General features: G+C 52.9%; 5 protein-coding genes across 5 annotated transcripts; 2 read left to right on the top strand and 3 right to left on the bottom strand.

Moving 5' to 3' along the window:
- Positions 1-631: 631 nt before the first annotated feature.
- Positions 632-2,533, top strand: V2A60_001496 (HET domain-containing protein; the record flags this gene model as incomplete). Its single annotated transcript, XM_083252856.1, has 1 exon — positions 632-2,533. The coding sequence occupies one exon, from the start codon at positions 632-634 to the stop codon at positions 2,531-2,533; it is 1,902 nt and encodes a 633-aa protein (XP_083108982.1).
- An 833-nt stretch (positions 2,534-3,366) lies between these two features.
- Positions 3,367-5,399, bottom strand: V2A60_001495 (cytochrome b561 domain-containing protein; the record flags this gene model as incomplete). Its single annotated transcript, XM_083252855.1, has 3 exons — positions 3,367-3,641; positions 3,745-5,187; positions 5,246-5,399. The coding sequence occupies 3 exons, from the start codon at positions 5,397-5,399 to the stop codon at positions 3,367-3,369; spliced, it is 1,872 nt and encodes a 623-aa protein (XP_083108981.1).
- Positions 5,400-6,877: 1,478 nt separating this feature from the next.
- V2A60_001494 (uncharacterized protein) lies at positions 6,878-8,542 on the top strand (the record flags this gene model as incomplete). The annotated part of the gene is made up of 1 exon (XM_083252854.1): positions 6,878-8,542. One exon carries the CDS (start codon positions 6,878-6,880, stop codon positions 8,540-8,542), a length of 1,665 nt encoding a protein of 554 aa, XP_083108980.1.
- Positions 8,543-10,726: 2,184 nt separating this feature from the next.
- Positions 10,727-13,016, bottom strand: V2A60_001493 (Zn(II)2Cys6 transcription factor; the record flags this gene model as incomplete). The annotated part of the gene is made up of 3 exons (XM_083252853.1): positions 10,727-11,557; positions 11,658-12,608; positions 12,801-13,016. 3 exons carry the CDS (start codon positions 13,014-13,016, stop codon positions 10,727-10,729), a joined length of 1,998 nt encoding a protein of 665 aa, XP_083108979.1.
- Positions 13,017-18,934: 5,918 nt separating this feature from the next.
- V2A60_001492 (uncharacterized protein) lies at positions 18,935-19,435 on the bottom strand (the record flags this gene model as incomplete). Its single annotated transcript, XM_083252852.1, has 3 exons — positions 18,935-18,997; positions 19,153-19,209; positions 19,343-19,435. The coding sequence occupies 3 exons, from the start codon at positions 19,433-19,435 to the stop codon at positions 18,935-18,937; spliced, it is 213 nt and encodes a 70-aa protein (XP_083108978.1).
- Between the last annotated feature and the right edge of the window lie 973 nt (positions 19,436-20,408).

Genomic DNA, 20,408 nt, shown 5'->3' with positions numbered 1-20,408 from the left:
AATCCTCCCTTGCGGGTCGTTCTTTACTTGCTTGGCTTGGCGTACTGCCTCCCAGCAGCACTCGAGCTTCGCCGGTCATCAATCCTATGCAGATGCGATATTGACGCCATTGAAACGTATCCTAGCAATTACGGCTTGTTCAGTGTCTGAAGTAGCGTTCGGCTATCCCACAGGGCAATCTCGTCATTGTCTCGTACTCCCACTGTTCCGAGAGACTTTTCATCCGCGGTTGTGAAAGATTTGCAACAAGTCTGCCAGACATCTTCCACTTGATGAAAAACACAAGCCATTCGATCTTTCAGTATAGGGCGGTGTATTTTGTTTAAAAGATGATTTTCTCTCGCCACGCCTACAAATGCGCAATCCGATATTCTTCTAACCGGTATAGCGATGCCCTCAGCTCAGCTGAGCGGTCTCCCAGCGCCGCACGCCACGCCGCGGCTTTCAGTTGCCTGTCTGGCTGAGGTTGGTTCATCATCCTTTTGAACTATTCTGTATTGCTTTACGTTGTAAGAAAGGCAAAAAGCGGCCCAGAAAGTAATTCATCCAAGAAATACGACTCAGGGCCATCGTGAGCCCATGCAGTGGGCCTGCAGGATACGAGATCGACAGTCCTGGCTGAGACCCCAACATGCAGCCCCAAGACAACTATAGGCACGCCGAGTTGCCTCCAGGATATATTCGTGTGCTCGAGTTGCGTCCTTCGGCTTCTATCGATGAGCCTTTAGCCTGTCGATTGAGAGCACAGACTATTACCGATGAGCCCTACGAGGCTTTATCATATGTATGGGGTAAGGCGTCTGTCTATCACAGCACCATATGGTGCGTAGATGAGGACCATGGCAACGCGAGTAGCGGCATGTTGCGTATTGGCGCGAACTTGGCTAGAGCGCTTCTCGCCTATCGCCGTATCGACCGGCCCCGGCGAATCTGGGTCGATGCCATTTGCATCCAGCAGGATGATCTGGACGAGCGCCTATCGCAAGTTCGCATGATGGGTGATATCTTCCGCAACGCCATCCAAGTACTATGCTGGCTGGGGGCTTTCCAGGACCCAGTCACAGACGAAAGAACAGCTCTTACTGCTATTCGCTTTCTGCGAGAATTCAACCGGGATCAGGCTAGCCACTTACAACAAATTCAATCATCAATAGACAAAAGAAAGATGGACAGCAAACGAGAATCTTCGCTGGATAAGAGCAACGAACAAAGTTCATTTGAGACTTGGCGTGCCGTGAAGGTGTTCTTCGACTGCGAGTACTTCCACCGGGCGTGGATCATCCAAGAGATTGGTCTTGCTCGCTGCGCCTGGCTTTCTTGGGGCTACAGTGATATTTGCATCGAATGGGCCGAGGTGGCTCGTTTTGTCTTGTTTCTTGATGATAACGGTGCCTCCGTCATCAACGAGCTCGATCTCAAGTCGTGGGTCTGCAACCACATCAATCTCGTATGGTCCAACAAGCCCGACGGCACGCCGCTGTTCGATTTCTCCGAGGTATTACACTGGGCGCGCGTACACCTGTCTACGGATCCCCGCGATTACGTCTACTCACTTTTGGGCCATCCGAGCGCTATGGTCGATGGACGTCTTCTCATCGAGCCGGTGTATACCATATCAACCGCCGACGTGTATACCAGTCTCGTTGTCAACATCATCCATCGGACGCGCAGTCTGCATATTCTCGCCTTTGTTGACCATGGTGAGGCACCAAACCCAATGGGCCTCCCAACGTGGGTGCCTGACTGGCATGCCTTGAACTTGGTTGCGCCACTGAGATGTCCCACCCGCGCCGCTTCGATTGAGTATCGGAGTGTGGCCGTGGATGACAGATCGGGGAAGATCCCGATTCTGCGCTGTCATGGAACCCTCATTAGCACGCTACGAGCCTTCTCGGGCATGATTGTACCCAAAGAGCTTGCAATAACAGACTACGCTACGGAAGTGAAAAAGCAGCTCCCGTTTCTTCTCGACCACATCTACGCCCAGCTCATCCTCACACAACCCGCAGAGACGCGGCCAACCCCCGACAGCTTCATATCCGCCGTGAGCTTCATCCTCACTGGCGCTTTTCGTGGCACCAGCGGCGCCGGGTCCGGTCCTGCGCGGGACCAGCAACGCGCCGACTGTGCCGCCCACGCCGTCAAAGCTGAAGGGCTGCGGGCGGCTCGGGCGGCCCAGCCCGGGCCATTCTTTGGCAGCATTTCCTCCGAAGAAGCTTCACAGGTGCGCGCGCTCGCTGCGACGGGGTGCGCTACGCAGATGGTGCAGGACATGACGTGGACGTCCATGTGCCGGCGGGTGTTCATCACCAGAGACGGCCAGCTTGGGCTAGGCCCGCGCACCGTGGCTATAGACGACGTGGTTGCCGTCTTGCCCGGATCCAAGTACCCTTTGCTTCTTCGGCAGAGGAGTGCAAGCAATGAATGTGAGTATGAGCTCGTTGGGCCGGCCTTGCTGTATGGTTTTATGGATAACGAAGTCGGGACAGCGCCCGCCGGGGTTTTCGTGGAGAAGGATTTTAAGTTAGTATGAACGCGTCCGTAATGCAAAGGTTTTTTTTTTTTCACTTTCGAAAAGCTCGCTGCTTTTCTGAGATGAATTGTTAGCCTGCAGCTCTTCTAAATACATCAAGGCTTTCCTTTCTATCATAACGCCATTGCCGCCCAAGCAATCCAGGTCTTTGGCCTGTAGCTTCCACGCCCCTGGCGCGGGTGAATATGTGATTATGTACTCGAAATTTCCACATACAAAATAGACTATATAAAATTTACACGTATTCATCATAGGCTTGGGCCAGTCGTAAAAATATCGCTGTGTCAGAGATTCAACACAAAAAGGTTCATCGAGATTTAAACAAGATCAATCGAACATGTCTGCTCCAGTAGGCCTTGCGGCACTGCTGCCTCTTCTTCGCTCCGCCCGCCGGCGTCTTCTGTTGTCTGCGGCGGCGGATTCGCTTACTTTATCGCCTTCACTCGGAGAAGGCATGCTCATGCCACTCCAGGTACCGTGTGTACCTTGTGAGCCAAGGCTTGACACTGTTTGGCCGTGGGCGGCCGTTGATCCCGCCGGGCCAGCTGCGCCGGAGTAATAGGCAGAGTCTTTGCCACGTCGACCCTTGGCAAACGCAGGTCTAGGTGGCGACAAAGGTGCTAGGTGGTCTTCCTCTTCAACTCGTTGCTCCGCTTCCCGTTCTGCCGCACGCGGGCTTGCCGCTCTGCGATATCCACGCCCATTACTGGGGGAATCGGGGATCCCTGAAATACTGCTTTCAGAGTCCCGGCGACCGCGGGCAGCCATAGCCTCTTCTTCTGTTAGTCTCCTCAAAGTCACATTTCGGTCCCGGTCATCGTGGACCTTGACTTTCACGCTGACCGGCTGACTGTTCGGCGACGCATAACGATCTCTGTCGCGATCTCCGTCGCCAAAATGACTTCTCTCTTCATTCGCGGCCAAGCTACTAGCTCGAGCGGCTGCAGCAGCGGCTGCCCGCTCTCCAGCTCTGCGACGTCGTTCCGAAGGTCTTCGCTGTGGGGGTGATGCACCTGCGGACACGAACGATCCCTCTGCTCCAGAATGTAGTCCTCCGTGTGGATCCGCCGGCATTGGTGGCATAGAAACCGACCCAGTGTCATGATGGCTGCCAGATCTAGCTGAACGTGATGGCATAGGAACAGGCTGAATGCTGCCGGATCGCCCACCAACTCGGGGTGGATGGTCGATACTTGATTCGGTCATCTCACTCAGAGCGGTTTCTGTGCCGTACGGCGCACCGTAACCCGTTTGGCGGCGAATAGGGGGCGGCCGTCTCGAATCCTTTCGGGTAGGGGAAGGATAGCCATCACCTGTAAACCGAGAGACACTAGTTCCTGTGCGCATGTCCTCCTCTTCACGCAGCCGATCCTCCTGCTTTTTACTGCGTCTGTCTGCAAGTTTCTTGGCAATCCAGCCCATACCGAGTCCACCGAGTATGCCCTTGGCGATACCTCCACCACTTCCACGGTCTTCCTCTGGTCGCCTGTGCGAGGGGCTGACATAGGAAGAATATTCGGAATCGTCGTAGTCGCGACGCGAGGGATAGGACGAACGCGGTGTTGTAGGTCTCCCAGTATCTCCAGTTCTTGTGGTGCGGGTGTTGGTCGGGTTCGCGGAGGGTGGTAATAAGGATGTCTGCGTGGGAGTATAGTCGTCGGTGTACTCACTGCTATAGTCGCTCCGTCCACCTCGGCCACTGCGATGCCGGCGGAGTGTTTCGGTGGATACTGCAGAGTATTCTTCGTCCCTGTTATTCCTCTTTTTCATGAGGTTAGCAGCCAGGCCACCGGCCCCGACGGCCGCTGCGACGCCAGCGAGAGTCTTCAAGAATCCCCCACCACTACTTTTCCGTTGGGGTGGCTCCGAGTATTTGTCATCGTAGAATCTCTCGGACTGGCCACGAGAGGACAGCGCTGTTGGGCGACTCCTGTACGAAGACGGCGATCGGCTCCGTTCGCGATCCTGCTTCTTGTCTCGATTGCGCAGTAATGCCCACAGGCCAGCACCGGCAGCGAGAGGCCCAAGCCACTTGAGCTTGCTGTGTTGGCCCGGCTTGTGATCGGAAATGTACTCGGACTCGGTGAGGCGTGTCGTCCCACCCTCGGACCGAGCACCAGCCCCCATGTAGTAGTCGCGGTGACCGGCACGACGGTAGCTGAGAATAAAGTAGAGCAGGAACAGAAACGACATCCAGACGGCATAGAGGATAAAAAGGTACTTGGGCGAGCCGTACAGGGTGAGACCCAACGGAACTTGAACAATACCGAGGAGGCCAATAGCACGTCCAGACCATTGATGGATCATGATGCGCAAGGAGCGAGATTTCGTAATGTGCCGCACCAGACGTCCGCCCACTAGTTGTAGGATAAAGAGTACAAAGATGGCGACACCAATACCATGGTGTGGATTTGTTAGATTTCTTTTGGGTCCAACGGCGAAAAATCCGAGAATAAAGATGACCAGTAGCATTAGACTAGCCAAAACTTGCAGTTGCCCGTGGTAGTGGACAGCGCGGCCGGGGCTTCTATCGTAGAAGCGGATCGTCATAACGGAGAAGGGTACAATGAGTAGGAACACCAGTGCTGCCATGACTGCGTGCGCCATGATTATGCCGTGGTACCCGACAAAAGTTGAGAAGCGATTTCCCATGCCTATAGACGGGTGATTAGTGCGGTGATGCCAGGGTTCGGTGGTGAAGTGCTCTCATACCATTGTAGCGCATAGTCTCAAAGTTAACTCCTTGCAGATTAGGAAGCAAGAACGTATTTTTATCAAAAACCCAGGTGCCGTCTCCGACGTTGAGCGTGTCGGAGGAGTAGCTCGCGGACCCTGGGGCCGACAGCCCATCTGGTGTCGGCGCCATAACGGCGGCGACGAGATGGAAGTTGGCCTCGGCGATGCAGTGCGGGCTTATTGATGAGGGATGAATTCAACGTGGCTCCAGCCAAATCTGTCTGATACACGCCAAAGAACTGAGGCTGCTCACTCCAGTATGTGGCCCGTCCGGATGATTGGAATGCGGTTCCTCGTGGCGGATGGGTCCTCGTGGTATGTTGACTGTGTGCGGCGTAGGTTGGCAAACGACGACGAGGGCGGTGTGGCCGGCGTGTAAGAGGTGCGGTATCACTGGAATGTTAACGAAGCCAGCAGCGTTGGATAAATATATTGTCGCAAAGATATTCGGGGACCATGCGGATTGATCCTTTTTTTTTCGACGATGATGCAAGAGGTGGATGCGTCGGCGGCAGACTGACAGCAACACAGTCCCGGCTTGTGTGTGTGCCCAACAATGTCGCAAGCTGCTAATCCTTGTTTCTTTTCCATGGTTGCGCGGGGTGACGGAGGAGCGCCCCACCTGGCCCGGGAGTTGGTACACACTCCTGCCCACTTTGGCCAGATAACTTGTTTATCCTACCTACCCTGTACTCCGTGCTGGAAATACAATATGAATAATTTGCCCATCAAGATTGACAGTGTGTCGGCTTTCTGGGGTGCTCGTTACTTTCATTTCGCTTCCATTATGGGGCATTTCATGAGCTGTGGGGTCGTCTGACAGAATGTATTAATGCAACGGACTGAGATAACTACCGCGCTCTCTATAGAAGCCGTCACGATCTCAGCCATATTTCGCCAACTCGATATCCACCAAGCCGGAGACGTCATTGAGAAAAGTCCAGTCTTCACAGTCCGCTGGAGAGGCGATTGTGAAATGATATGGTATACCCGTTACCTCCAAAGCCCTACACTGCCCTGCTCCTACCAACTACTCTGCGCCGGGCAACCAACACACTGCCTGCTGGCAAGACGAGCACTCGCAAACACACAAGCCTTGTGCACAACCATGACAATTTTCCAGTAGAATCTCCAGAGTCCTCCTGAACTAGACTTCTGTAGCCATGCTGCGGCACCCTTGACAGCAAGCTTCGACGAAATCTATTCGTCGGTGGCGTGCCACTAACTCTGGTCTGGCACATCGCCACAGCCGCCAATACACCGCGCCGCCTCCAGACTACGCGCCAAACATCACGACGGCGTGAAAAAATTGCGCACATAGAGTTTGAAAAAACATGCAAAAGATGAATCTAGATTCGCTTCGTAGCCCTATCCTCTTCGTGGCCTGTTCCCATTGGATACCTCCTCCTCGTCAACGGCAGGTCGCTTCTGGATCGTGACCGCCTCACGAAAGTCAATAAAATCCACGAAACTATTATAAAGAAGAGTTTTTCCCCAACTGCAAAGTTCGAGTCAAACCCTTCGCTCCGTTCAACTCGACTACTGACCATATTTTAGGACTATCCATTTTACCAGACATACTTACACGCATTACCAGCCTCAATCGCGATGCCTTTGAAATTACCCGGTATCTTCACCGGGCCACAGCCGGATGCTCAGGCTGTATCGCCCGAATCGCCAGCCAGCCGGCAGGAAAGCAAGGAAAAGGTGACATTCACCGAGGTCGCAGTCACCGAGGAAATTGTCAACGATATCTACGCCGGAAACGAGGCTGCCAAGGCCGCTAGCGACCATGAACAGACAATGACGATGCGATACACAATCAAATACTACTACATTGCTCTGTTCTGGGCTGCGCTGATGGCAGCCCCCATCATCATGGAAGGCTACGAGACCGCGCTGGTCCCCAGTTTCTTCTCGTTCAGGGCTTTCCAGAACATCTATGGTAATGCCTACAAGGATGGACTGGCCGTCATTCGCCCTACCTGGCAGTCAGGCATCACCATTTCCGCCGCCTGTGGTCAGCTATTTGGCCTCTGGCTTGCTCCTCGCGTCGTGAACCGCTACGGATACCGCATCTGTACCATGTGCGGCCTGACTTGGGCCGCTGCCTGTCTTTTGATCGGAATTTTTTCGATCAAGCCTGCCAGCCTTCACATTTATCTTGTCGGAGAACTTTTACTCGGTGTTCCATGGGGTCTTTTTCAAGGAATCACCCTCCCATACGTCTCTGACATAACCCCATTGAAGCTCCGAGGCCCGGCTGCCACCATGATCAACATTTTCTGGCTCATTGGTCAGCTCGTGTCGGCAAGCGTCCTACGTGGTGCTTCTGATATTGCACACAAGACCTGGTCGGTCAAGCTCCCCATGTTGATTCAGTACTCGTGGCTCATCCCACTTTTCATCATTGTCATTCTTGCGCCGGAAAGCCCATACTTTCTTAGCCGCCAGGGCAAGGATGAGGAGGCACGCAAGGTTCTCAGCCGCGTCAACCGCGATCCCAAGTTTGACCAGCATGGATCCCTCGCCATTATTCACTGTGTCAACGAGCACGAAAAGAAGACTGCGGAGCACATGGGGTTTGTTGACTGCTTCAAGGGTGTCAACTTGCGCCGCACTGAGATTGCTGTCATCATTTACCTTACCCAGCAACTTGTCGGCTCACCTCTTGTATTCTACTCTGTCAATGTTCTTCAAAAAGGTGGTCTTACTCAGAAGAACGCCCTCTACGTGACTATGGGAATGTACGCACTGTGCATTGGATCGACTTTGTCATCCATGGCCGCCATGCGCTCGATCGGTCGTCGTACGATGTGGCTCGGCGGTCTGGCTGCAGAAGTCGGCTGTCTCGTGACCATTGGTGTACTTGGATTTTTCCTCGAGTCGACAAAGGCCGTCGCCTGGGTGTCCGCCGTAGTTCTTGTCCTCTTTGCCGTTGTGTACAATTTTACTATTGGCCCGGTCTGCTACACCATAGTCGCAGAGACTCCGTCCACACGCATGAAAACTGCCACAAACTCGATCGCCCGTGGTATCTATATTGCTGTCTCGATCGGCAATCTGTTTCTTGTACCAAACCTTCTTGAGGCCAGGCCAGAAGGCTGGGGCCTCGGGACTCGCGCTGCCCTTGTTTGGGCTGGGACTTCCTTCGCCTGCCTGTGCTGGGCGTATATCAGGCTCCCCGAGATGAAGGATCGGACGCCCGCCCAGATTGACGTCATGTTTGAGCAAAAGCTGCCAGCCCGCTCCTGGTCCAAGGCCAAGCTTTAGGACAGCAATGAGTGATGTAATGAGACCGGTGATGGATTGGAGGTGAGGCGTCGCTACCATTATGTCGGGACGGCCGAAAGCTAATCACCGTAACAGCAGCCGGGCGAGCCGATAAACCAATGAATGGCAGGATAATCGTGGACCGAAAAAGAGCGGGAAACGGGTAATGGATAATACGGAGATTGGTAGGCGAGAAAGGGGGGAAGGGCGATGATTAGGTCAAGTCAAAGCAGAATATAATTACCGTTGCTTTTGTACGAAATTGGTGTAGTGTACCGTTGGTATTGTAATGACGTGGGCGGTCTGCAATGGTAGGTAGTCTGTGTTGGAGAGAGAAATGGGTAAAGCGGCGCGCGAATGCGACGAGCCCTGTCGGGGCTGACTTTCAGGGCCCAACCATGCTGAGGGAGGGCTTTCCCCGAGCGTTTGCAAGTAGCTGCTGAAATTGTTGGTAATGACGCTTTCCTAGGATGAGGAACAGTTTCTATTCGAATCTATATGATAGAGGATGGAAGAGGAGAGATGTAGAAAGATAGAAGCCAAAGCGATTACTAATTCCTAGTCCACTTTTCGAGATGGACAGAAACGCCTTCGGGAATGAAATCAGATCAGCTCGGGGAGGGGCGTGACCTACTTGGGACTGTCTGGGGCTTTTGACTTGGAAAGAGCGGTTTCTAGGTACATACTGGTACCAGTGGGCACGTCGAGTTGTGAGGGCGGCTCTACTTACCAGTATAATGGAAAAGAAGTGAAGGGGGGGGGGGGGGGGGTAAAAGAGTGGGTTCTGGGCTGTGGTCCATACTGAGTAGTGTCAGCCTGCAAGCTTGGCTTGGCTACGTACATTTGTCTTTTTTTTTTTTGACCTTTTTCCTTTTTCTTTTCCGGTCGAGTCACTTGACCCTGACACTTTCAATTCGGAATGTTGAATGAAACCGTCTCCTGGTTGCTCCTGATTGGGCTCGATGCTCTTCGTTTGTCCGGTCACCTTCCATCCTCCACCACCACCCCGCCCCTCCGGAACTCAGATCCGACTCGGAGTGGCCGAAGAGAAGCTTTTTTTATTTTAATGAACGTGGCAGCACGGTGGAAGCCCCGCCTGCCTAGTACTGAGTACAGGACGTCCGTGTCTTGGAAATTCTCTTTTTGGTGGGTTGCGGAATTTTAGCGCCCGTAGCACGGCGCAGGACGGCGGGCAAAAGATGGGTATTCATGGAGGAAGAAGAGGGACTAAAAAAAGAAGAAGAAAAAAAAAACAACGAAAATGAAAATCCAAAGGGTGCTACCAATTTAGGGATGTGGGGCGGGGAATACTGGATGGCTATAGGCTCGCTAAGCTATTTCGACAAGGGGTGAGGGGCCTCGTTCCCCCAAAATCAAGGTTTAACAAAAACGAAACGCAAGTCTATTACACAAAATATGCAACCCCCCCTTGGTTTATGCACGTCCTTGTCTCTTCATAATTCCGGTCAATATATAGCAGATAGTCAAGGTAGGCATCGTATAAACTCGGGAGGCGGGTAGCCGTAGACGCACTAAAACAGAGTTTGGGCTGCAGAATAGGTAGGGGAGGGGTGTGGACTACCTCGGAGCCGGTCGCGCGGCATGCACAAGTACCAGGCATCCAGTATACCGGTAGAATGCTGAGCGCCTGGCCAATTCTGGAATGGCTGACGTTTTGGCCTGCTCAGCCGCGTTGCCTGCTTATTACCCCTCACGCTATCCATTTTCTTCTTCTCATCGCGCCGTGGCAAGACAGCCGTTGCGCTCTTGGCTGGGTCGCTCCGCACATGGCCCGGCTTCGTTTGATTTTGACCAGCCACAGGACAAGTCCCGCACCGCAATGTACCTCGCAACCAGGTCTTTGGAAGAGCCAGCCATCATTCTATCCACCACAGGCCGCCACGGACAGCGTTGTCGCACGCGTTGCCCAATGTCCTGCCATGAAGAAGGTTGGCGCTAACCGACTTATCCCTGCAACCATCCTTGTAGCCAAGGTCGTTTTGATATCAGCAAGACTATTCCGGTAAATTAATCGTTTCGTCGTATTGCCTCGTGAAATCATGTTGGCTCGTGATATAGACGCCGTCTCTGTATAGTGCGTCTCGTGCGGCTCCCGGACCAGTTGCCCTCCCACTAGCGCACGAGTTGCTGCTTTTCTTCTTGCTCCTTTCGGAAGACGGACAATCACTGCATGCCGCTACCCAGCCCATGCTGGGAGTGCTGGAGTCCGTCTGCGTTTTCGATTTCGGTAATGATATTCTCGTCAGCAGCTATACTGCTCAGCATATCCTGCTGTGAGTACCCGATCCAGTACTGCGGGTTGCTTTGCTGCTGCCTCTTGAGCTGGTAGATATCTCGGGCAACCGCTCGTACTTGGGTCCGTGCTCGATCTGCCACCGTCCAAACAGTCGAAAGGTGGCTCAAAGCTCCAATGTTGAGTCGTATTTGCTGGCGAAGGTCATCGTCGTCGTGCGGCACAAAGAACACTGCCCATTTACTCAAATGCACGATGGATGATAACGTTATCACGCAAGTAAAGAACTGCGAATGTGATAACAGCGGCACCCTATGCGTTACCAGCTCACTTACTGCGCATGCAGAAGTTACGGTGTGCTTCGTGTGGGTGTTGAACATCTCCCCTGTCGCGACTGGCTGATATGGCGCGCCCGAGTTGATGCCCTGCGTCGGTGTCGTATCGAGCTGCGAGAACGGTTGGTGTAGCATAATTGAAGTTGCATGCATGATCATGTGTGCCTGAAACATCATCTCATCGAGCATGCCATTCTTCTGCAGTGAATCCTTCTTGTTCTGGGGAAGGTGAAGTCGCCAGTTGGTAAGGAGAGCCTCAATTCTAGTGATGTTTTCATCGTCGGGCCCTTGCATCGGCGGAGAACGCATGAATCGCCCCAAATTTCGACCACACAAGATTCGATAGGCAAACGAAGAGTAATTTCTGTCGTCGCCGGAAAAGTCGCTGTTCTCTAGGTCCTGCAAGGTCATGGAACTCGGAATGTTCTGTTCCTCGTTAGTGCCTTTTTTGCATGTAAAGATGGGTTGCAACCCAGTATTGTACTCCTGGGATTACGGTGGGCAAAATATGAAAACCATCACTCACCCCAGATAAGAATTGCAGCTCTTCACACGGGAGTAGGACATCAGCAGGGACGTCGTATAGCAAAAAGCTGGTAACATGATGAACGGCAGAAATCAGACCATCGATTATAAAGAGATCCCACCAGGTTCTCCTCCAGCTCTCCTCCATTACGGGAAGGTTTCTTCCGTGAAGGGTCGCGAAAGCTCGAGTATTGAGGCCGATTTGCAATGCCAGGGTCTCGGCGTCTCCAAGGAGCTCCCTTGCCTTGTCATTTTCACAGCTACCGTCAAGCCCCACAATCAGTAGCATCATTGCTTGAATAGCAAAGCCATCCTTTAGTCTTTGGGGCTCATATACGAGCCGATAAGCCTCTTGAAAAAGAGCTTGCCTTGCAGCACCGGCGTCGATGAAGAGGGAACCTACCCAGCGAACTGCTGCCAGCAATGGCTCCAGAGAAGGGTCCCCTATCAGCGTGAGTAGGTACGGCTTCGGTAATACAAACGGATGAGACGCATGAAAATGGTAGAAGAAGGAGTCGAGACAACGATCGGCGAGAGAAAATGTTTGCAGCGTTGGAGGCACTTGTTGTTTTGCGGGGGGGACATTGGTAGGGTTGTCTGGGAAATAGGATCGGTAGAGCTGAAGATCGGCGTTGGTTGGTGGCAGGTTGTTGAAAGGGTACGCGTCTGCGGCGTAGGGAACGGCGCCTGCAGAAGCGAAGGACTGCCTCGTGGATAGGGCGTCGCTAACCCCATGACCTGGGTCCATAAGCATGGGAGTGGTCGAACCGTCGCAAGAGCTCGGAGTCGATGCAGCAGGAGGGGACGTGACTTGAGTTTTGCCGGTGGCTTGGCCTTGGTTCTTGCGCGGTCCCTTGTAGCCTCTGCGAGAGGCGACATAGATGCACTCGGAACCAGAACCTTGGCATCTCGCACAGGGGTTCTGGCCATCACATTTCAGATGCTTGCTTCGCTGTACTGCATGTTAGTACATATCCCCTTTGTCGGTTTCAAAAGACCGGGCTCATGAGCAAAAGTATGGCCAGATTTGCGCTCACGCGAAGGTGGTGTGATCCTGACGCTCGTCCCGGCGTACTGGCCACTGAAAAACATTCAAGAACCAAGGGAAAAGAAAACAAAGAGAAAAGGGTTTGGAGGTGCATACGCATGCTAAACAGGCCGCCGGAACCGTCGTATCCTTGGGGCGAGCATCGCCTGATGGCACTGAGTTGGACGGGAGAATGGATCCAGTGGGCGTTGTAGTTACAGAAGGATTCGAGAGCGACTTGGAACCGACGGATTTGGCAACGGAAGAGACGGAATCTTGTTTTCGAGCGGATGACGAGTCAACAAGGGACTCCTTCGGGGCCGAGTTTGCCATAACAATGGCGGCCGCCAACGATGGTGTGGGAATCCTGATGACGGTGACGATGCAGCATGTAAGTCGGAAGTAAGAGGACTGAGCGGAAGAAGAAGTGCAAGAAGAAGAAGGAGGAGAAGGAGGGAGAGGAGGGGAACAAAGAGCAGCAGCAGCAGCAGTAAAAAAAAAAACAGAAAGAAGCCGCAGAACGCGCAAATAGGCTATGAAAACGGAAGAGACATTGGAACGGTGTGTTGAAGGAGCAGATATTTGCGTTTGGTGGAAAGGAAGCTAGACAACGGGCGACACTTTGTGTGGGAGGATGGTTGGTGGGGGCAGTGGGCGAGGCGGATAAGGGACAATAATGTGCATTGCTAAAAGCATGTAACTAACGACCTACTAAGGTAGATAGGTAGGTAGACAGACAGTCGAGCAGGTATTAAGATGAAGAAAAGATAGAGAGGTAAAAAGTAAGCAGAGAAAAAGCCTAATGGTACACCAGGCAGGTGGTAGGTAGGCAGGTCTGTCGTCTGGCCGTTTGTCCGTCTGGCCGTCTGTTTGTTTGCGCCATGTCCAGACTGGCAGTTGAGGTAGGTAGGTAGGTAAGTACTAACCCACCGAGTCCGCAGTACCTACCTACTTAGATACTTGTTACTTGCTGGTCCGCGACTACCTAAGTTACCTACTTACCTACCTATCTATAAGAAAGGGCAGCCAATGTAATGTACCTACCTGGGTACCTAGGTAGGCACGCACCCCAGCGCAGCGAGCGGGGACCTTACCACAGTGAGCTAAGGAGTTGGGAAGCTAGGTAGGTCACTAACAAGGCGTTAAGGAGATTGAAGCGGGTACCAGAATAAGACGGCCAGGTCTTTTGGGAGGGAGCGCAACTCACACACCGGCACGCTTATTACTGTTTACTTCTTGGCAACGTTTTATTCCTTACTTTTATTAGTTATTAAGTAGTTGGCCTGTACAGACTCGGGGTGGCCACGTCGTCTTATCCAGTATCCGCCTGGAGAGGGGGACCGAGACCTAGCAGGTGCTGTCAAGCTATACCTGCCCATACTTGGTACACCTCCGCTACGTATACCTAGATGGGCATCCAAGGCTGCAAGGCAGGCACCTTAGTAGGTAGGTACCTGGGCCCTGGGTCCTTGGCTGCTGGTAATACCCAAGTTACTTAACAGGCAAGCTAATCAATGCAAATGCAGCGGAAAAATTAGGTGCGTATGGAGGGGCAGCGAGGGCTCAGGAATGTCGTGAGTTTGGCAACCCCCCCCCAGCCCCCCTAGCCCGATCTTTCCATTTCCTTTCTGCGTCTTTTCTTGTCATCTTCAGCGCTGTTCTTGCTCTGTCCCAGCTCTGCTTTCCTCTTGATGATTTGGCTTGCCCAACACAACAAGGGGCGGCGGAATGTACTGTGCCCTGCTGCTGGGCCCAAGTACCTTTGCGTTTGCACCAGGTACTTCCCAAACTGTGCTGTGCTGGGGCCTCTGACGACGCGGCCGCTAGAGACCTCAGCGGCTGGTGGAGACCAGGCTACCTTAGTACTACTAGGTAAAGTAATGGCCATCGACGACTGACCACTGATGACCAACCACTGACGACTAACCAGTACAGGATTTGGAAACGAGGCTTCCAGTGACGAAATACTGAGAGGTAGCATTGTTGCAGCTTTCTGTCTAGACCATGAGACCCCTGTAGGTCAAGAACCCGAAGCCCCGAAGTCCAGTGCACCCCTCTTTTAACAAACCCCCTTCCCCCGCCCTCTTCTCTCGTTCTAACTTACATGGAAACTGTACTTGAAAGTAGCTCGGTACTTTTTAGAATCTAGGTTACTTAAGGTACTAAGTGAGTAACTAGTAGGGAGGCCAGCACCCAAGTACGTACCTGGGACCTAGCGGCAGACGGGCCTGGCCGCCGCCGCCTTTCCCCTCCAACAGATCTCGTTTGTTGTCTTCCCTCTTCATCTACCGCTAGCCACCTCCCTCGCCCCCCCTCCCTTGCTGACCGGGGCCAACCAGACTGCTCCTCTTCTTCTCCCAACTGCATCATCGCCGCGCCGATGCCGCCGCCGCCCACAATACTACCTCAGCACCTGACCCATCAACCAACAAGCTGCTTCCATACCCCTCTCTTCACCACTTGGCCCTCTTCTCCGGCCCGCAGACATGCAGCACGCCCGCAATCTTTGCTCCTCCATTCCCTGCTTTTTTCCCTATGTTTTCTTTGCTTTTTCTTTTCCTGTTTATCCTTCTTTTCAGCTCCTCCTGCTTCTCCGCGGCCTGCCTACGACCGATCCGTTCTGGTCGCATGTCCAAACCTATCGACAAACGCTGTACCCAAAACGGACACGCCTACCAACTACTCTCCGTCACTACATTCTCCATCGTGACTGATGGCATTTCGGCCGAAACTGCAACGAAATATTGAGCTGATTCTCATTCGTCCATTTGCTACCTCGTAGCAGCCGCTCTGTTGGCATGCAGAATCAGTTTAGCTACTACCCAACCTACCGGAAATCGCCTTTCTATAGACTGCGATCTGTTAGCCCACTTGCCCAAGTTCCTTAATGTAAAGACAACCCCCTCCCCCCCTCTGTACTCATCGTTCGTGAGGTAATACTTACATTGCAAATTTGACTTGTGATTTGAGAACCCTGCCCCCCACCATGCAGCTCCTTTGCTTAGTCCATGCTTTATCAGGCTTTGCCATGCGTTGCCGGGCAGGAGTTCTTCAAAGGCATGCATTTAACAACCTACATATATGCATGCACTTGACAAACAAAGAATTATGGGCTTGATCTGAGCTACTGCTGATACTCGCCAACCCTCCAAGCCCCTATGGCCAAGCCCCTACTGGCAAGACACCTCGCCTGCCACAAAAAAGTTGGTGGCCGCATACTCCCGCCCCCAGCAGGCAACGCCACAGCTGTGATTTGAAACCTGGGCGTAAGTATTGGGCCAGAACTTCCTATCGTCCTTTTTTGAGTTTCCAACGGCCACGAGAGCATTGACCACAAGACGAGGTGCCCACTTGCGCCCATTGACGCAGATAGTACGGAGTAGGACATTGTGTGCTAAGTTGTAACTGCATGGCTGCATCGGTCAAGACAGAACAACGGCATCATCATGTGCATCAGGTCATATTGACTAACGCCAGAATATATCCGCCACCTGCGTACTGAAGCGTCGTAGTTTGTGCTACATTGGCATATCGGCTCGGCACATGATATGGAGTCATCAGCGACCAGAGGAGAAAGATGCGCCACAGCTAGATTCTCAAATACAGCCCGACGTCCGTCCATTGGGTCAAAGACCGTCCAGATGATGGACTCTACTGCCAATATACTGTCAACGCGTTGTAAGCCCACAGGCATGATGCCTGTCGAAAAACAGTTTTAGAGTTCACCGCCTGGTGGTGCCTCTTGTTGCACCCACAACGTTGCAGGGTGTTTACCCCAGTCGGTATCCCTCAACGAATCGACACTAGTATTCGTCGCGTCTTTCATGTCTTTGAAACTGTCTCGAGGACTGGATGTAAGGCTGATAATGGCCAAGCCGTGATGGCGCTTTCGAGTATGGCAGGAATAGTTGCCCCAAACCGCGGGCGATGCGCTGGCAAGGTCCACCCGGCTGGACCACCACATCCCGCTCGGGGTCCCAGGCAAAACAAGACAAAGACATCACTGTGGGCTAATGCGTGAGGCTGAAGAGCCTCATGCAGCCAGCGACCAAAGATCAATCCTGTCGGAGCAGCACCCGCCGTCGCCTGTTGTTGAGTAGTGGAGAAGGACGCATTGGCAGGGTATTACAAGACACAATAATAAGAGCCACTTCACAGGGGAACACCACACACTGTGAGAAAAGCCAGAATTCGAGCAAACATGGCTCCATTTTCAAAGCAGTTGCCTAAGTACTTACCATGACGTGGGATGGCCATCGAGGGACTAGGAGGCGCCGTTGGCCGAGCGGGTGCACACTTCTTGATAATGGCCACGTCTTGTACGGATTATACTACCGATATTGTGGTTGTACGTATTAGATAGTATATTCAAACTTTCCTCCTTGTCCTGCGCGAGCACTATTGAAAAACAGCACAGCACGGCGATGAACAGGCAGCTGCTCTTCGGCAAGGGCTGATAAACTGTAATGAACGCACGGAAGGTCATCAGTGGTTGAATTATTACATCAATGTCTGAAATTACTGGTGGATCAATCAACTTGGCCCCGCTTGCCTTTCTGTTCCTCTCTTCTTCATTGTTACGAAGCAAGAGCTCCATACTCCGTATCCGTACAGCTCACTCTCTTCCAAGTTGTAACCTGGCATTAAGTACGGAGTACAAACACCCCCGTTGCACGGTGGAGCCGGGGAATTTTTCCGCACCGTATTTCAAGAGAGAACAGCTGAGAGTCTCAACAACTCTGTGTACGAAATCACCATTTCCTCCCATCAGAGTAGCGATTCCGCGCTGCCACGTGCGGTCGAACAACACCGGCTCATAGGTCGCTAAGAATCTTGCGCCTCGTTCTTGACTACATGTGAAAGCAGAGACTCAAGACCCTACAGGGCCCGGATGGATCCCGGATCTGTTTCGTGCTCTTCGGTAGTTGAGTGGGCAGCCTAGCTTATTATAATTGACGAACTTATGCAAAAGTGGGATGGCTGTGCCCTTGCTAAATTGATGAGGTTGCGGAGGATAAAGTGTACCGATGTCGGCTTTGAAGAAGAAATTTTTTTATTGGTATTGCGACAAAGAGGTTACACAGGGTCTGGGATTATACTCGGCCAAAACCATGGTGCGGGGAAAGGAGAAACGGACAGAAAACACTTGACTCAACAATCTGGGCCAACACCAAAACCTGCAAATAGCTCTTGGTCGGTGTTCACACCTCGAGCAAGCCAGTATCCAATGCCAGTGTCATGTTCGCCAGTGTGCAGACACGGTATTATAGAAGTAGCACGAATAAGTAGTAAATGCGGTCAAGTGATGGTCCATCGATTGAATTAAATGTCTCTGCCTTTGCGCAGCTAGGCGCTCAGGAAGCTAGTCATAACCGGTTATTGACGTGTAATAATGGCGGATAAACCTGCGTCAAAGGAGATGCGTGAAAGGGTTTGGGCAACGTCTCGTCCAGAGATGATTATTTTGAGCGAGATTCTCGACTTGTTTGCTTCTGTTCTACAGTGGCCAGTCGTCGTGGTTTATTCTTTACCGTGGAGACTTCGAGTGTCGTGCGGAACGCGGCCCGGACAGCGGAAACCCGGCCGAAGCACCCGGCGGCTCCCCACCTCCCGGGGCCGGCAATGGTGACGGAGCGACGAGGCTCCTCTACATGTAGATCTAGGAGGGCAGCCTTCTTTTGTACGGTGCTACTGTAGCATTGACCGAAACTCCTGCGGCCGGCGCCACGAGGCTCGCGCTATAACCCGCCAAGTCTGTCCACCACGGTCGAGCGAGTGCGCGCCGCGCCACCACGGTGATGGAAAGGCTGACAGATGACTGCGTAGTTGGATTCGACGTCGCCGGCGAGACGGCCACCGGAGACGCTTCAGCCGTGCTTCGGATCAAAATTGCTACAAAAGTTGAACACAAGGATAGATGAACCCTTTGGTAGGGCCATGGTGCAATGAGCTATTCATCACTTCCCCGTAGCTTCATCTCTCTCTTGGATAGCGTCGATACTAGGTAGACTAGCTTCGGTCGCGACGAGCCGAGGGACGGCGGCGGGGATGCGTGGCACTAATGGATCAAAATTCTCGATGTGGTTCTTAATTTCACGCAGATGACCGATTCGAAAATCTCAATGCAACAGCAGAGGTGAACATTTAGTCGTTCATGAAGCATCAATATATTTGGAAATAGTAGTGGTATATGTCTTATTGGCCGAGGGATATAAGCAGGTTGCGCCGGGGGGGGGAATCAACATGGAGGCTTAGCAGCAGCACTCGCAGCACTCGAAGCAGCACAGGCCGGCGCAAAGGCCGCAGCAAACAGCCTACAAAAGAAAAACAATTAGCGATAAGTAGCTTATTATGAAAAGTCTCATCCATGGGCGCGAGTGTTTGAATTGCGGAAAAGCAAAAGCCGAGAGAAATCGGCGAAAGGAGTATGTGAGAGAGACAAAGAACAAACAGCAGGGGTATGACGTACCTCACCCTCGCCATTGTGACCACCACGAAGGCCAACGGTCATGGGCTCAGCAGGACGCTGCATTACGGGCACGGTTAGCAGACTCGCTTCATAAGAGGTACGGGTATGGAAAACAAGGAGCTGCCGTCCCCTGACGGCGCTCTGCTTGGCATCTTGTTCTTCCGTCTGGGGTCGGCCAATGGGCACGTACAGGCTGCTCGGTGCTGGGGCGCGCAGCCTCAACCTCGGGGTTGGTGGCAGTCATGGGCTGCTGCTGCTGGGGGACCTGCTGCTGGGAAGGCATTGCGACGGCAAGTATACGTAAGTTCGGGGGAGAATATTTGAACGAAAAACAGCGATTGACGAAAAGGATACTGGGGTCAACAGGGACAGCTTCGCGGCAGAGGGGGGCGCCTTTTTTTTATACCTCCTCCTACCTATCTATTATCTAGTACAAGCCACGAGCAAAGATACACGCATATATAAGTACAATGTACTGCGCAACGGGTGTCATACGTGAGATGACGACGTAATTTGATCAAGGGCTAATACACCAGGCGTCGCGACACAGAGCGAAGCAGCATGTAGCGCATCTCGGGCCAATAATTGGGCTCTCTCTGGAGGAGCTAGGCCGCAGCAGACATGGTCGGATGGAGACGCTTCGGCACGCTTGTGCCGTGGGCTTCCAAGACTGGGCTGAGTCCCAGGGCCGGGGGTGCGCTCGCGCGTGTGAGTGGATGGGGAGGGACCCCTTCGCCTCGGCCGTGATGGTATTTTGTTTGGAGTCGGCACTGGCGACCCGAGTGGATGACGACTAGGAACCGGGCAGTGCATGATTTTGGTTACGTGAAGGAGGGGGAGACTGCTTGGTGGGCTGCGGGCTCGGTTGGCATATATTAGAACGGCTTTTCGTACACGCTCCTTGGCTTCCAAAGTCCAAACCACCCTTGCCTCCTGCTTTTCCTGGAGAGGCTGTGGTCGTTTTAGTCCACAGGGATACGCACGGGAATATGCATCTCGACATTGTGCCGGGTGGAACTGGCGACTGCTGCGGTAGCTTTGGATAAGTATCTACCGTACACCGCAAGGGCCATTTGTTTAGATCAGCCCGAGGACGCCGAAGCATCGACCCCTCGCACACGCAACGGCGGGCCAACAACTGTATGTGACGAAAACAAGAGAGGAACAGAAAAGGACGAGAAATCCGTTGGCCTAGATGGTATTATGCAAAGCAAGCCAAGGCTACGCGGCGCACTTCGCACGAAGGGGGGGCCCCG

The sequence above is a fragment of the Cordyceps javanica genome, chromosome 1, assembly GCF_051103115.1.
Source record: "Cordyceps javanica chromosome 1, complete sequence".
NCBI lineage: Eukaryota > Fungi > Ascomycota > Sordariomycetes > Hypocreales > Cordycipitaceae > Cordyceps > Cordyceps javanica.
Note: the sequence above shows the minus strand (reverse complement) of the source record. Positions and strands in the feature narration are given on the sequence as shown.